This window comes from Aspergillus steynii (assembly GCF_002849105.1).
Source record: "Aspergillus steynii IBT 23096 chromosome Unknown P170scaffold_3, whole genome shotgun sequence".
Classification (NCBI taxonomy): Eukaryota; Fungi; Ascomycota; class Eurotiomycetes; order Eurotiales; family Aspergillaceae; genus Aspergillus; species Aspergillus steynii.
Genome location: NW_020194400.1, coordinates 95,274 through 110,497, shown reverse-complemented (window position 1 = coordinate 110,497; position 15,224 = coordinate 95,274). Strand labels below are relative to the sequence as shown.

General features: G+C 48.5%; 7 protein-coding genes across 7 annotated transcripts; 2 read left to right on the top strand and 5 right to left on the bottom strand.

The window, feature by feature from the left end:
- Positions 1-218: 218 nt before the first annotated feature.
- Positions 219-2,248, bottom strand: P170DRAFT_491422 (uncharacterized protein; the record flags this gene model as incomplete). Its single annotated transcript, XM_024854020.1, has 9 exons — positions 219-988; positions 1,037-1,085; positions 1,135-1,218; positions 1,263-1,456; positions 1,506-1,516; positions 1,565-1,667; positions 1,720-1,952; positions 1,998-2,100; positions 2,152-2,248. The coding sequence occupies 9 exons, from the start codon at positions 2,246-2,248 to the stop codon at positions 219-221; spliced, it is 1,644 nt and encodes a 547-aa protein (XP_024705204.1).
- Positions 2,249-2,966: 718 nt separating this feature from the next.
- P170DRAFT_323946 (terpenoid synthase) lies at positions 2,967-3,530 on the bottom strand (the record flags this gene model as incomplete). Its single annotated transcript, XM_024843331.1, has 1 exon — positions 2,967-3,530. A coding segment is annotated over one exon (564 nt), but the record flags the coding sequence as incomplete, so codon positions are not given.
- Positions 3,531-4,849: 1,319 nt separating this feature from the next.
- P170DRAFT_404539 (dynamin family protein) lies at positions 4,850-7,156 on the bottom strand (the record flags this gene model as incomplete). Its single annotated transcript, XM_024846535.1, has 4 exons — positions 4,850-5,237; positions 5,304-6,085; positions 6,140-6,736; positions 6,788-7,156. The coding sequence occupies 4 exons, from the start codon at positions 7,154-7,156 to the stop codon at positions 4,850-4,852; spliced, it is 2,136 nt and encodes a 711-aa protein (XP_024705202.1).
- A 423-nt stretch (positions 7,157-7,579) lies between these two features.
- Positions 7,580-8,365, bottom strand: P170DRAFT_435210 (uncharacterized protein). Its single transcript, XM_024848887.1, has one exon. It carries the CDS (start codon positions 8,334-8,336, stop codon positions 7,731-7,733), a length of 606 nt encoding a protein of 201 aa, XP_024705201.1. The 5' UTR covers positions 8,337-8,365; the 3' UTR covers positions 7,580-7,730.
- Positions 8,366-8,775: 410 nt separating this feature from the next.
- On the bottom strand, positions 8,776-10,120 carry P170DRAFT_445338 (MFS general substrate transporter; the record flags this gene model as incomplete). Its single annotated transcript, XM_024850697.1, has 5 exons — positions 8,776-8,926; positions 8,974-9,071; positions 9,199-9,529; positions 9,666-9,883; positions 9,956-10,120. 5 exons carry the CDS (start codon positions 10,118-10,120, stop codon positions 8,776-8,778), a joined length of 963 nt encoding a protein of 320 aa, XP_024705200.1.
- Positions 10,121-10,784: 664 nt separating this feature from the next.
- Positions 10,785-12,932, top strand: P170DRAFT_445337 (Zn(II)2Cys6 transcription factor; the record flags this gene model as incomplete). The annotated part of the gene is made up of 4 exons (XM_024850696.1): positions 10,785-11,147; positions 11,211-11,315; positions 11,346-11,872; positions 11,936-12,932. 4 exons carry the CDS (start codon positions 10,785-10,787, stop codon positions 12,930-12,932), a joined length of 1,992 nt encoding a protein of 663 aa, XP_024705199.1.
- Positions 12,933-13,147: 215 nt separating this feature from the next.
- P170DRAFT_445336 (dihydrolipoamide succinyltransferase) lies at positions 13,148-14,602 on the top strand (the record flags this gene model as incomplete). Its single annotated transcript, XM_024850695.1, has 3 exons — positions 13,148-14,194; positions 14,244-14,426; positions 14,477-14,602. The coding sequence occupies 3 exons, from the start codon at positions 13,148-13,150 to the stop codon at positions 14,600-14,602; spliced, it is 1,356 nt and encodes a 451-aa protein (XP_024705198.1).
- Positions 14,603-15,224: the final 622 nt, after the last annotated feature.

Here is a 15,224-nt window from a genome sequence, read left to right as displayed (position 1 = left end):
GATGGCAAAGCCATATAACGAAGATAGATTTTCAGCTTACAGCATTTAAAAGGCTAGATGATAACTGGGTATAGTAACGAGATTCCTATTCAAGGTAGCTCGTTTTCTTAGAACTCGCGTGCCAACCTGAGTATTATAACATGTCGTTCCAGAGATTTAGTGCTCACAACCAAACTATGCCTATTTGTTTGATATAACCTCGGCAACAAGGCCTCAACCTAAATCATATCCACGCAATCAATACTAATCCCCGGACTCAAATATCCCGACCCACTACTTCCACTAATCACATTAATCGTCAACACCTGCCACTCCGACGTACTCTGCAGCCACGCGCTCGCCGGCACCTCATATGTAAACATAACATTATTCCCACGATACGTGCCCACGGTCAAACTCCTCGTCGAGCCCTGCGTGCTCGGGCTCGGAGCCGCAGATGTCCACCCGTTCACGCTAATCTGCGGCCGTCCGCCAATAAACGCCTCTGTGATCCCGATCCGGATCGTATGCGCGCTCGCGTACTGTGCCGCAGACAGCCTGAAGTACACCACGTGTCCGTTGTTCACGTCTTTCCACATGTACCCGGGGAACGAGTTCGTGGCGGATGTCCCCACGATGAAGTTGCCCGAGTCCCAGGTCGAGATCCGCACGTCGGATGGGTGCATGTATGTGGGTAGCATTGGGGTTTTGTCGAAGTTCAGGTAGCCCGAGGGCGTGCCGTCCCAGTCGCCGATGCGCCAGAGAGCAGTCGTGTCGGACGGGTCGGTGGGTGTCATGGTGTTGACGGCGGTACCGGAGCCGGTGGATACAGTGACGCTGCGGGTGTGTACTTCCAGCTCTCCTTTGTAGACCGTTAGGGTGTAGGTTCCGGGTAGGACGTTTTTGATGGACCATGCGCCGCCGGAGGAGGAGGCCGTGCCCCAGTACTGTGCGGCGGTGTTGGATAGCCCGACGACGTAGGTGAATCCGCTTTTCATGTTGGCGATGCCTGTGGCTGTTAGCGGTTTATGGGTTGATTGGATAGGGTCTTACGCACCGACTCCGGATATCCAGCCACGGTTTCCCCAGGTGGTCCAGCCGTCGAGCTATAGGAGTTAGTTCTGTCATGGAATGAGGGGAGGTGGGATATCCTACCCCTAGCGTATCGAACCAGCTCCAGTCGGCATTGCGAGCAAAGAGAGCTGTGTTCGGCGTCCCGCCGTCGGTAAATGAAAGAACCTGCTCCTGTCAGCTCATTCGGTGAGCAACCACTGGAAACATACCGTAGGTCCCTGCAGTCCATATCGCTCGGCATCCGTATGGCCCATAGAATAGAAGTAGATCTCATACAGATCCTCCGCGATAGTGGTACATCCTCGAACCAAGGAGCGGAAGAACGGACCGCCGGACGCCTTCTCGTGGTTCGAGCGAATGAGCCAAACGCCAACGCTGCCGGTTGTTTTGCCCACGTAATCGACTGGGTGGATTAGTTGGATGGTGTTGCGGCGAGGAGGAGGGAATCGTACAGTCCATTACCCTGTCTTTGTCAGCTGATATCGAGCGTGCTTTTGGGAAGATGGCTTACCGTCCGTAGTTGCTTCCCTGGTAGTGCTTGCTCTTGGTGTATCCGGCTGAGTTCTTGGTGATGTCGGATGCTTCGATGGTTGTGCTGCCGTCGTCGTAGAAGTCTGACGAGATCTCCATTAGATGCATCATCATGTCAAAAGGAAATACACGGACCTGAGTCGGTAGAGGAATGAGGAAACACATTTGGCTTCAGGCGCACAATGTACCGGGATGCCGAGACGCTGGAGTCTGCCTTGTTGGTGAAGATATAGACGTTGTTGTTGCCATACCGAACAAAGAGGTAGTGCTTGAGGGTTCCGTAAGTAACAGCGACCTTTATGATATATGCAGGTGAAGAGAACTGCTGGATTGTCACGGTTGAAGCACCAAGGCCCGATTCAACATGGCTGCGAAGGTGAGAAATGCTCCTGGAATTAGGGCACGATACTCACGTGTTCTTTCCCTGGTAACCCTGGTACTCGACACCTTTGTAAGCGATGGAGGTTATGTCACCGTTTGCCTTGCTGACTTTGATGACTAGGGATGCCCCAGAGTCTGAATCACATCAGTAAGATCGGTTGATTGGTAGCCAGGACCGATGCCTACCGATGACATATTCGGAACCATTATCCGTGTACCCAAAGGCAGCGTACACTGCCAATGGAAAGGTGAAGAGAGCAAGAATGATCGTCAAGATCCTCATCCTGAATGCTTGAAACTGGATGACCCCGTTGATCGTCTTCTCAGAAGTTCCGGGGCTTTTAAGGCGCGCATTGATCCATCATGCGACGGAACTCCGGTGGAGAGTTTTCCTCCAAGATACGCCATTCATCTCTCACTTGACGCTTCCGGAGAAATGTGATATTACTCACTCGGTAGTTGAGTGATTGGTGGCTTCGGGCTTTGCTTTATGTTACTTTCCCTGCCAATGGTGGATTTGCAATTTCCCCAGACTGCGCTAGATGAGCTATCCCGCTTTCTGCGCGGAGGTGGATCCCGGCTCTTTTTCTTCAGGGGACATTGATCGAAGGGGAAAGTCATTACGAGGTGGGATGATAATTAATTTATTCCTGGCCTCTTGGCAGGTGCATTGATTGATATTGAATTTGCTTGTGACAACTAACGATACCGAGGTCAGATACCAGAAGCAGTATTCAGAGCGTTCAGCTAAAGTTTGCTCTCTCTGCTAAGGAACAGACCTCTTATTCTTTCTTTTTCTTGACCGAAAGATTTGTTGCAGAGGATAGGCTATGCTCGGTGACTTGAATAGGGAATAGCAATAGAGTTGACTTACCAGAGTAAGCTTAAACATTATCCAGTTCCTCTGTAAACGGCTGGCTTGCTTAGAGTTACCGAGATGTGAGCCTAATCAGAGACTGCCAACCTTATGAAATAAGTCTCCCATCCTTGACAGCGAGACCGATTTCCTCTAGTCGATAACGAGGGTTCGTGATGTGATAAGTAACCATCCCATCCACATACGAGCAATATTTCCGTAAGACACGCTCATCGGCGATCGCAAGCTTCTGCTTTAGATGCTTGTGCATCGCACAAGTTCTCTGGCAGGTTTGTTCGAGCACCTCAATTGACGGACATTTCTGCCTCCTTGCCTCACTGACGATGTAGGTATTATTCTCGTTCCCAAGAACCCTCTCCTTGTAATACGAAAAAATGTCATTGACGAAGTCGGTTACATCGACAGGTCCGGGGATCGAGTGCACGTATAGACCGAGATTAATCGCCTCCGGGAACATGGCCTCCGGGAAATTAAAGAAAATGTAGGCCTCTGAGTTTCCGGACTTTCGACGGACAAATCTCGGGAATTTCTGGGCAAGACGCTCATATCCAGATTGGAAACGGTTCTCGAGCATACACCCGGTCAGCATATCCAGTGTGCTTTTGATGATGCAGGAAGATGCGAACGGGCCCCAGAGCTTTGGCACTTCGATGGTGAGTAGATGGACTAGGTATTCTAAGCAGGGGTCGAGCTGTGGCTCGCCTTTGCCGAACCGGACGTCAAATTGGTCTAGTTTGGGCGTGATGTATTTAGGGTCGGCGTCGTAAAGATAAAGGAAGATGGTGGTATAAACACTGATGAAGAGTCGGACTTCGAAAGGCTGGATGGAGTAACATTGCGTAGCGACTATGAGGCCGCCGGGTACTTTGGTAATGAGTTGTTGAAAGTGGTCTTCTGAAGAGATATGTTGACGGCAGGCTTTCTTTGTGGCCTCGATCAGCTCTGGGTCGTCAGAAATGGGGAAATGCTGAAAGTCGCATTCTAGGCTTGCAGCGAAGGATTTGATTTTCTTGATGGCAGTTCCACGTGGAGACTGGGGCTCGGACTCAAGGACGGGAGTGGATTTAATATCAGTAAAAGAGACTGGTTTCTGGGAGATGTATGAAAAGAGCGTCCTGATAAGACTCATCTTTGCTGTTTTACTGTATTATCGCGACTCCTCGGTCACCTGGCATTGTTATGAAATGGACTCCATGGAGAGGGGGCGGTTGTTCCACTGTCTTGTAACATTTCACCGGGTGGCTAAGCTCCATTGAAAGTAGATAGGTTTAGTTATTCTTGAATGAGTACAGGGTGAATTAACCCTTTCAGGTGAAATATGTTATGACGAAATGCCGCGTGTTGCTTTTGTATAAACAGGAAATCGGCAGGTATATACCCTTTAAGGTTTCACAACATTAAGGTTGGCGAATGAAGACTTGCAATTCATATCGCTCATTCAATCTTGTTCTCCATATTCTGCCATGGTCACGGTGGGTATCATATCTGGTGGTTCTGGAAAGCGAAACCTTGTAAGCTGCTGTAACTGTTTTACACTCGAGAGCATTTTGTTGGTTACTTCATTGCAGTTATGGGATATTGGGAAAGGTGTTGAATGGACTTGGAATTGGTGGGGAATCTGAATTACGAAGCAAAAATGATGCTAGAAGGAAATATGGATATAGGAAGAACAGACTTTCTGAGAAAAACATTGAAAATGTCAGCAATTATCCAAGAACAGACTAAATGATATTCAAAAGAGTAAGAATGCGATTCAAGTAAGATGTAATAATACGCAAGGCCCAGAGTAAAGCCAAGAGGGGGGGAAGGAGAACAACAAAGCTAACGAAAGGATAGAAATATCAGAAAGGTTAGCAATATTGCAAGCTGGAAACGCTTCGCGATCTCTCATCTGCTGTAACTGGGATCCTTCATAAAAAAATGCAACCATTTCGATATTCACGAGCCATCATACTTGGTGACACAGTCCAAAGTAGAAATAGGCTATCATCGTTTCGGTCGTTCGCACTAAAGCAGAATTCGCTTCCCAGCCTCAAGATCTTTGATCATCTTCTTCAACCCAATCCTCTTTCGCTGGGTCGTCGGCGCCTCTCCGGCGATTTCCTTCAGCTTTTCCGGTGAAAGACTGGAGACAAAGGAGGAAGACAGAAATTTGAGAGGCGAGTCGGGTCCGTTCAGTAAGAAATGATTACCCCCCTGCATGCATACATTATCAATGAATCGTCTGACTGCCACGTTGTAGTACGCCTGGAGAATGTCGTGCATATCCCTGATGGTTTGTTCTGTGTTGCTAGAGCTGTGGCGAAGTTGGACGTCGCTCACTCTGACAACCTCTTCATAGCCATTGAGACGAAATGTCTTGGGCTTCAGAAGAGCTTGGATTTGGTCCTCTCGACTAATAAAAGTTAGGCTCAATGTAGGAGATTGACGGCGATTCAGACGGAAGATTAACAGATCATACCTTTTTTGAAGAGATTCGTTAAAATATTGATTCATTGTCATCAATATTCCATCGCGCTCCACTTCGAGCAGAAATTCGACATGATCTAATGCAGACTGGTATTTGTCCACCAGACAGTTGAATGAGATTGCTATTAGCTGCTCAAAAACTCTTTTATCGTTGCAAGCGAGCTCAAGGGCCTTTCGTATGAATTGGTCAACATATACAATTATGTCGCCAACGTATCCTCGAGCAAAGTTGTTCCATTTCTGAGACTGCTTCTTCATTATGGTTGATAGAAGCCTCGCGTTGAAGGTGCCAATCTCAAATCCTCGGGATGCATTATACACCTGGTTGAGCCATTGGTGGATGTCACTGTTGGAGGGCGCTTCTTCCAAAGGAGACTCCGGGACCATGGTCGTCAAAGCCGGGACATTGGACGTCTTTCTTGTCTCAACTGAATGTTGTGACTGGATAGGCTCCCCTTGGACTTCGACACATCCCTCGTCCAAGGCCTCTTTAGTCTCTTCCTTGAATCGATATTCATGCCCCCATCGTACTAATTCTTCGGCAAAGTTCGTGTTCCGAGTTGTGGCAAGCGTGGCAAGGCGGAGCTCCGGGTAATTATCGAACACCTCGTCAGCACCGTAGTGGGCGTTTAGGGCTTGATTAGCAATCTCTTGGAATCTTGATATGATGTTGAGTAGGTAGTTTGCCTGCTGTTCCGAAGTCTCTCTCTCTCCGCCCATTCGATGCAGGTCATCTTTGGACTTTCTAAGTTTATTCAGAATCTCTGCACGAACCTATAGATATCTGTTAGTTTAGGCTCAGTGATCTGCTGCTTGGGGGACTCTTACCAGAGGGAAGGCCCGACGGGCATTATCGGTGACAGCTTCTCTCAATCTCGCTGTCAGCGATGCGATGCCGAATCGATCACGGGGTATTTTGTCCCATGGCTCTTTAGAACCCCATTCCTTCTCTTGGGTATCTCGATCGGCATTGCCGTCCAATAGCTCACGCTGACTCAAATTGCGCACCATAATCCAACCATGTTTGAGAATCATGTCTTGTCCATTGACGAGATCAATGACTTTCTGCTCGGCTCCGCTGTCCACCAAGTCCGGCTTTGTGAGAACGCCCAGTGTTCGATCTCCGTCTGGATCAACTTGACGTGCCATCTCAATGATCTGCTGTGTTGCGATATCGACGTTCGCCGGCACGACGGTGAGCATGATGGATCGGGGGTTCTTCATATAGCCATGTACCATGTCTTTGACCATCTCCATATCTTTGCGAGTGGTCTTACCCGGAGTTGTGTTCATGAAGATTCCTGGAACATCAATGACGGTCAGGTGGTCTTCTGACGGTCCACATATTTCCAAGCGAAAGATATCGTTTGAGAAGGTTGAGCGGGTGGGATTGTCAGAGGGCGAGAGGCCCATCAGCCTGTGTACCTAACGTCCAAATTAGCATTTTTCTTTCTGTCATATCTCGGACTTCCTCACAGCCTTCATGTTGCGGGAAAACTCCTCAGGCGGCATATTCCCATCCTGAGTGATCATGAATTCCCGTAGCTTCTCGGCCTGCTCTGGTGAAGCGTTCGGGCCTGGGATAATTGATGCCGTAATTCTGCGACCTTTTTGCACTTTCGATCGACGAAAGATGATCTGTGTCGCGAATCTGGTGCAGAGACCGCTATCCCGGGGAAACGGCAATTTGGTGAGACCTTCGAGAACCGAGCTTTTGCCACTGGATTGATCCCCGACCACAACGAGCTGTGGGAGATTGATGTACTCTCCGACACTGCAGGCGAATAATTGATCGATTTTGTCGAGCAGTGCTGGATCGGCCAATGGCGCCTGGATGGGCTTCATGTCTCCCATATTGGTGGACGTTGTCGGGATGGCTTCTAATAAGAGGGTAGTGAGGCTTTAGTTGCAGTAAATAATGGCCTGTAGATGCTAAATGGAGTATGGAAGCAGACAGGAAACTAGGAAAGTGATGGGAGGAAGGAGAAGCTCCAACATGGACAAATTTTCAGGCTTACATGCAGGGATGATTCCAAATTCAAGGGGTTGTGAGATTGAGGTGATGTGATGGTAAAAGTGAATGTCAGGTGAGGTTACCAGCTGCTCCCATGTATTAGTGAATATACCTTGTATTGAGGTGGGGTGAGATCGAGGTGATCTGTAACTGAGATTATATGTCCTCAAGGCGTTGAAAACGGAGAACATATGAAGCGTGTACGAGTGGGATGATAAGGAACAGTTGTCAGGTTGAGGTTCTTGAAGTAACGACGATAATTGGTCTCAGTTGACTGCCACCGGATATTTTTCTAGATATGAACAGCTTAAATCATTACATAACACCAAGCTGTTGGTAGGATAGTAATGGAACATGGCAATTGAAGAGAAATGGTTTTCAATGACATCCCTATCTACAAATCTCTCAAGCCAGATTCGCGCGACCCCGTCTCCCCATAGTCACCGCATCTTGACTAGCATCGGGCGAGTCTAGCACTTCCATGCTCATTCTCTGTTTGTATGACTCTTGACTTCTGACTGATGAAGTGCGCAGCATAATCCATCTCAAATGTGGCAATGGCTTCACAAGTTCGTCGACGCAGTCGATTAACCACCCCCCGAATCCCTTCCCTTGATACTCGGGTAAGACATAGAGGTCGGTCAGATATGCGAAAGTAATGTAGTCCGTCACGAGGCGAGCAAATCCAATTTGCCTAGGGGTTTTGAGGTCGCTATTTGAGCTCGAATTTGTCTCTGGGGGCTCAGTCGTGTCTGGTGCTTCATAGAGTCCAAAGCAGAACGAGTGGTTGATGATTTCCTGCAGGATATCTTCCGGATATGGCTTCGACCAATATAACATATCTGAATCGAACGCTGAATTCAGAGCAGACAGGGAGATGAGGCTTTTATCGGTGGATATGAAGTATTCATCTTTGTTCCATGTTGTTGGTTCTTTTGGGAGTGACATTTTTGGTAAATCTTGGATCATGACAAAAGAGTTCGATATTTCGAAGGCTCCGTGGGATGTCATCTTGTTTATAACCATCGCGTCGAGGCCACTGATCTGCAGACATTTGCGGGTCATCGTTCAGGCCTTCGGCGTGTTCCGCGTGTTTGGCGTGAGTCACTTTTCGGGGCTTGGCGCCAGTCGGCGTTGATGGTGTCAATCTAGAAGATCTGAGGCAATTGGCTAACTAGAGAATACGGGGAATTGACCATTTAGAGGTCTCGGGTGGTCAATGGGTACTGGTTGGCAAGATCCACCAAATTATATGGCCAATTGCGTCAATCAATGCAGTCTAGTCTCAAAAATATCCCAATCTTACAGTTATCTATTCAAGTCTCTCCAATTTCCCACCCACTTTGCATAGAGCAGCCAAGTCACACCAGCCGCCTGGGTTTGCACTGGCCCCTTTCCGTTTACTAGAACTCGACGTAAAGGTCCAGGGCATTGTCAGTTGCCCTATAAGTTAAACCTTTACGAAAAGCTTCCGGCTTTGGCGCAGTCTGATATATAAGACAAGCATTGATCCGGCAAGCAGCATAGCGCCGGAAAACATCGATAGTGCAAGATAGCTTTGTTTAATAAGCTGTCCGCTGATGGGTGTGTCTATTAGGCCTCTGGTAATTGTTAGAGCTGTGGCGTCGTGAGTAGAGCACTAACTTACGGAATCGCAGGGGCAATAAGAATAATTCCAATTAAAGCGCCCTTTGATTTTGGACTTGCGAGCTGAACGGCACAGGGAGTTTGTAAGCTGAATATTGCCTAGGAATGTTCAGCGATCATCTAACATGAACAGAATGAAGGCGGGAATCTACTCACGCCAGAAGTAAAACCGTGTGCCAACGAGTAAACAACAATTCCCCAAAGACTTGTCGCCTTTGTCCAGCACATCGTAATAACCTGAAAGAGCACCTATAAGGAAGCAAAGATTGAAATTACCATAACGATCCGCGAAAATGCCCATGGATACTCTGCCAACTAAGGATCCCCTGTTGAGTATTGAAACAATGTAAAATGCCAGCCTAGATGAAAGGCCTTGCGAAACAGCATAGGTGGAGAGAAAGAATAATGGGCTGAAAAGACCAAAGGTAGCTAGAGAAAGGCTACCACATAGAAGAACAAATGCAGGATTTCTCACAAGAGCAGCGCTATCTTTGCTTTTGTTGTTTCTTTCCGTGGAAGTGTTTTCTGTCTCTTTTTCGGACTCTTGGAGCGCAAGTCTTTTTTTAAGGATGACGGGATAGTCAGTAACATTATGGCGTACAGGGGTACAATGATGAAGCTGATGACCCGGAAGGACCATCTGAAGCTCACGCCGTCCTTGTGCAGGAGTTGATCTAACACAATTGGCCAAACATGCCTCTAATTGACGACCCGGATATCATGATACCACTTGCAACGCTTTGATGTCTATCAAACAGGTGGGACACGATGGCCATGGCAGGGCACAGGAGAAATGCGTTGCTGATACCCAAGAGCAAGCCTTGGGTCAGCAGGAACTGATATAGAAGATCACAGAGGGAAGTCATGAAGATAGCAATTAGCGTTCCTATACTGCCGATTGCAAGCGGAATCTGCAAGTAGAACCCTTGTCAATCCGTTTCATGATACACAAAATAGCAAGGGGTCAAGAGAAAGGGTTTTACGGTAGGACCAAGACGATCAGCAAATATGCCAGCCAGAGTGGCAGAGAAAAACAACGTACAGGTCAACAATGACCCGATCCAAGCAATGTCAAGTTCTGAATGCTTCTGAAGAATGTTCTGTCCGTGGGGTTCTTGGAAAACACCGAATGCGTTTTGGAAGCACATGGTGCAGAACAGGTGTTGACCAGAAGATTGTATATAATCAGTGTGACGGTGAAAAGGGAACGTGGCAACTGATGATAAAACAATTCACAATGATTCTCCGTGAACTATAGAGAGAAGACAAGCACCTGCCAACCCCCCCTCCCTGACCCCTACACCTCCATTATCCGTACTAGCTGCTGGTTCTATATATGACCTTCAATTGCCTAGTTGTCAGCCTCCACGGAGACTCCACGGGGCTCTTCGGAAGTCCGAGGAGGGCCATATAGTCATACCAGTGCCACAGCAGCAACTTGGCACTTGGAAAAGGAGAGCTCCGATGCTTACTTTCTGCATAGGTCTCCAATACAGTCGACTCGGGCTTCAGACGAGCGATTGCAAGGAGTATACTGCCCTCGACTCCTCCATCCGATGGCTTATCGGTAGCCTTATCGATAAGGCATTGTGGTCTAACCCATTCTGGATATGCACCTTCCCCAAAGGGGCTAGTGTGTTGCACGCTGCCTCAGGCCAGCATCCTGCGGGCTGTTTCTTTGTCTGCGCTCCGCTTCTCCTCTTTCTTCGTTCCACAATCATCCCAGTTTCATTGTTCACTGCTTGCTTGAATGCCAATAAGCTATCCAACCTATCGAGACGTCAGCTCCTTTGACATTCATGACCAATGACAATGCAACGGCGGCGACCGAGGCAGTTTCCCGTGTCGTGTCAGCTTTGTCGTTCGATGAAGCTGAAGTGTAGCCGGGACCAACCATGTTCCAACTGTGTTGCTCGCGGTGTTACGTGCCAAAGAGCATACCGCGGTCCTCTGACGCCGTCGTCACCGGCTCAGCCACAATCGACTCAGTCCTCGGGCCCTAGTAATGCAGAGCTCCTGACTAGAATACAGCGGTTGGAAGAACTCATCCTCCAATCACATTCGGGGGGCATCCCATCCCCAATCGATATGACCTCTCGGTCACCAGCATTATCATCACATGTCTCTGAAGGCGAAGGGGATTTCAAATGGCTAGAAGGAGTTGGGCAGTCGGTGGTGTGTATATTCCCAGCACATCGAATCCCATGCATGAATCCCAAGTAACTGACTTGTCTGAAGATATCCGATCTCTCGAATGGACTATCCTTCCGTGTTTCCACAATACAACAAGCTGTTTCTGGAGATTCTGGTCTGGGAAACTCCCCAGCCAGTAACTGGCGGCCAGTGAGCATCTGATTGCCGTCGAAAACCGAGGCGGCATCGCTCTTCGCTCAATATACGGAGCACGTGGTATACTTGCACCACATTGTTCATCTGCCCTCCGTGCAGATACTTATGGACGACGTTTATAGGCAAATTGGCTTGGGTGTCGTTCTTGAACCGAGCCATGTCGCATTGCTTCTCAGCATCTTTTCCAGTACAGCTGTCTTTTTAAGCTCGCATCCAAGATCGGCCTCAACCTTTGGTAGTGAGAGAAATGCCTTTTCATGTGCTTTCGTGTGGAGCAAAGCTACTCTGGATGTTCTTGATCATTCGCAAAGAAGCTCACAAGGCTCCATCGAAGATGTTCAGGCCATGATAATTCTTTCCTTTGTTGTTTTCAACTTTGAGGGGCTCACAGTAAGGTTTCGCACTCTCAGTAGCAACGCCGTCACTATTGCCCGAGAGCTTTCTTTACATCGCCTTGATGCCACCCCTGCGAAACCGAGCCTCTCAAAGGAGAGCTTTACGAAAATGGAAATAAAAAGGCGCGTGTGGTTTCATTTGATCGCTACTGACAGGTAGGTTAATTCGGGAGCGAAAAGAGGTGACTTTTGGCTCTGCTGCGATGCTGACAACGCCAGGCTTCTTGCTCTTTCTGGAGGTCCCCAGGAAGGCACTTACTTGATTAACCCCAATCAAATGCGTGTAAACTACCCACGAAACATGGACGACGAAGACCTTGACCGTCAAGAACCCGGATACAGTGTACCCATGCTCCAACCCACTGCTATGTCGTATTCAATATTTAGGCTTCAACTTGCGAATCTTTGCCGTGTCACGGTTGACACATTACCGTCTGCATTTTCGAGCTGGATCGACATCAGTTACGATACCATTATCACGTTAGATCAGCAATTCCAACATTTTCTTCATGACCTGCCGTTTTTCCTGCGCCTTGATGAAGCAAGCCGCAAGCAAAGTCGAGATATTGACCGGAAATATCCTCAGTTTGTATTCCAACGCTACATTATCTGTAGCACGGCACATTCCCGTCGTTTCAAACTAAATCAGCCATTCTTCACCCGGACCTCGCTTGATAGACGTTACGAGTACTCACGAAATGCTTGTTTGCAGTCCGCTCGGGCGATTATTGACATGAAGCGAAATCTAGACAATCACGACGCTGGCTCAATAATAAGTCGTCTAGCCGTCTTTCTGCATACTTTTTACCTAGCCACGGCGGTTCTCGTTATGGACTTTTGCATGAACAAAGACCAACAGGATCATAGTGAGCGGCGACAGGAAGTTGCGAGTGCTTGCCATGATTTACAAGAGGCGTCCAAGACCTCCCGTTTGGCTTCGCGGTTCTTGGCGTCATTCAGAACCATCCTGCGAAAGTATCAAGTTGAAATTTTGCCGGAAGTGTCTTCACAGGCAGTGGCTGGTCCAGAGATTCTTCCTGGCTCTTCGATATCGAAATTAGGATTTGTGGATGAGACCCCAGATACCATATTGGGTTCTGCGGCACAAGACGCTGAGATCGAGGGGCTGTGGGAAAGCTTCATTGATCCCGATCACGCGAACACTGCAGACACTTGGGATAGTGTCTTCTCTATGCTTGACGCTCAATTGACCTGAATAAGCATCAGGACTGTGTTGTTCCAGTGGTGACTTGTAGCAATGACCCCAGGAACTCGATCTAATACGGTAATCCCCAGCAACCCTCGGGTTCGGCGAATCGACAAGACGCCGACTGCGGCCCGTCGCCGGCGCAGTTGCTCCCACTCTACAATTACCACCACTAATGCTGATTCCGCGGTCCTCCTTCATTGCGAGCCACTTGCACCGCGAAAATGATCTCGCGCGCCATACTCTCCTCTGAGCCCTCCTGGGCACGATGTCGTCCCCTCCTTACACCGAAACGACTTACATACACACTTCGGGCCAACAGAGCGGCACCAATCTACACAGAACAGTTCAGATCGCGAAATTGGAAAGTGAAACCATGCATGAAGCCTCGCTTGTTCAGTGCCCGCGCACCAATGTTTGCAGAAACGAAAATGATTGAGGTTCCTCAGATGGCAGAGTCGATATCCGAAGGCGTTCTTACCAGCGTGTACAAGCAGATCGGTGATTACGTGGAAGTGGACGAGGAGGTCGCGTCAATTGAAACGGACAAAATCGACGTCGCGGTCAATGCCTCGGGCAGTGGCGTGGTCACTAAACTTTTAGTCAATGAAGGCGATACGGTGACCGTTGGACAGGCTGTGGTGGAAATCAGTGTAGAAAAGCGCGATGCGGCGGAAGGAGGGGATGCTCAGGTCTCGAAAGCATCTGAGCAAACGGAACTCAAGACGCCTGAGGTTCAACAAGATCCACCAAACCAGGTTAAACAGGAACAGCTTCCAACCAGGGAACAACCGCGTCACTCACATGCTCCCGCCGCGCAACCATCGTCAGCACAGTCTAACTCCGCTCCCATGAATGCGTACAAAGGCAGCCGGTCAGAAAACAAGGTTAAAATGCCTCGCATGCGCGTGCGCACGGCCGAACGCCTCAAAGAATCCCAGAAAACAGCAGCCTTCCTGACCACCTTCAACGAGATCGATATGTCGCGCGTGATGAAGTTCCGAAAACAGAACAAGGATGAGGTGTTGGCCAAATACGGCGTGAAACTTGGATTCATGGGCCCCGTTGCGCGGGCTTCCGCTCTCGCATTGAAACAGATACCGGTTATTAACGCGTCTATTGAGAATGGCGACACGATTGTTTATCGTGACTATATTGATCTTAGTGTCGCCGTGGCTACTCCTAAAGGTCTAGTCACTCCTATCCTACGGAACATCGAGGATATGAATGTAGTTGAGATTGAGAAAGGCATTGCTGAGCTGGGAACGAGGGTATGTGTCGCGCTTCATCTCATAGTATACAGAAAGGCTGACAATACAGGCACGCGATGGCAAATTGACCATGTATGACATGGCTGGTGGCACATTTACCATTAGCAACAGTGGGATTTGGGGATCTCTGTTTGGGACGCCTATCATCAACATCCCGCAGACTGCCGTTCTAGGAATCTACGGAATCCAAGAGCGCCCCGTTGCTGTCAATGGAGAGGCAGTGATTCGGCCGGTGAGTTCTTCGTGGCGTAGTGCGAGTAGAAATTTACTAATTCGTTGCAGATGATGTATACGGCATTGACCTATGACCATCGTCTGGTTGATGGACGGGAAGCCGTCATCTTCCTGACCTTGGTGAAGAAGTATCTAGAGGATCCTTCCAGTATGCTGATTGTTTTATTGTACTAAAGTACCTAAGTTTCTGTTTATTATTGTGGCTTTGGACATGGGATTCTTGCACTTATCTCTGAATATATTTTCACCAACATTTGTACCATTGAATACGCGCTTGACGTTTACCCCAAAGTGGAAGGGATTTTGCGACTGCAATCTTGACCGAGGTTCGACGGCTCACATTACAACTACAAGGGCCTTAACGTTAAGGGGCTTTCCGCTGTGTCGGCGAAATTCCAGGATGCCGAGCAGTATACCCTCGGATCGGGTTCCTTGCTAATGACCGATGAAAGCCAAGACCATTCTCAGTAGCCTATATGCGAGACCTGTGGAGATTAAGGCATTCAAAGTGCTTCTAATTGGTGTTCATTAGATCGCATGGGGGCTGAGCGTTTCCCGGAGATCACAGCTATTCCTATAAATCGATCCCCGACTCTCCACGGCTCTACGACGTTACACATTACTATGTTCCTATGGCTTCACGATGACAGCCTCAAACGGACGGAATCTTATGCGTCAATTAGGCCGCGGAGATTTAATCCACCTAGATCCCTTACGCAAGATTGCATTCCCATGCAGTAGACTCTCTAAACGAGGATACGCTGTCACTGCAAAGCCTGAAAGCGAACCGCAACAA

Bases quoted from the DNA above. Each gene is read 5' to 3' on its own strand.
- P170DRAFT_435210 (XM_024848887.1), bottom strand. From the start codon at position 8,336: ATGACATCCCACGGAGCCTTCGAAATATCGAACTCTTTTGTCATGATC.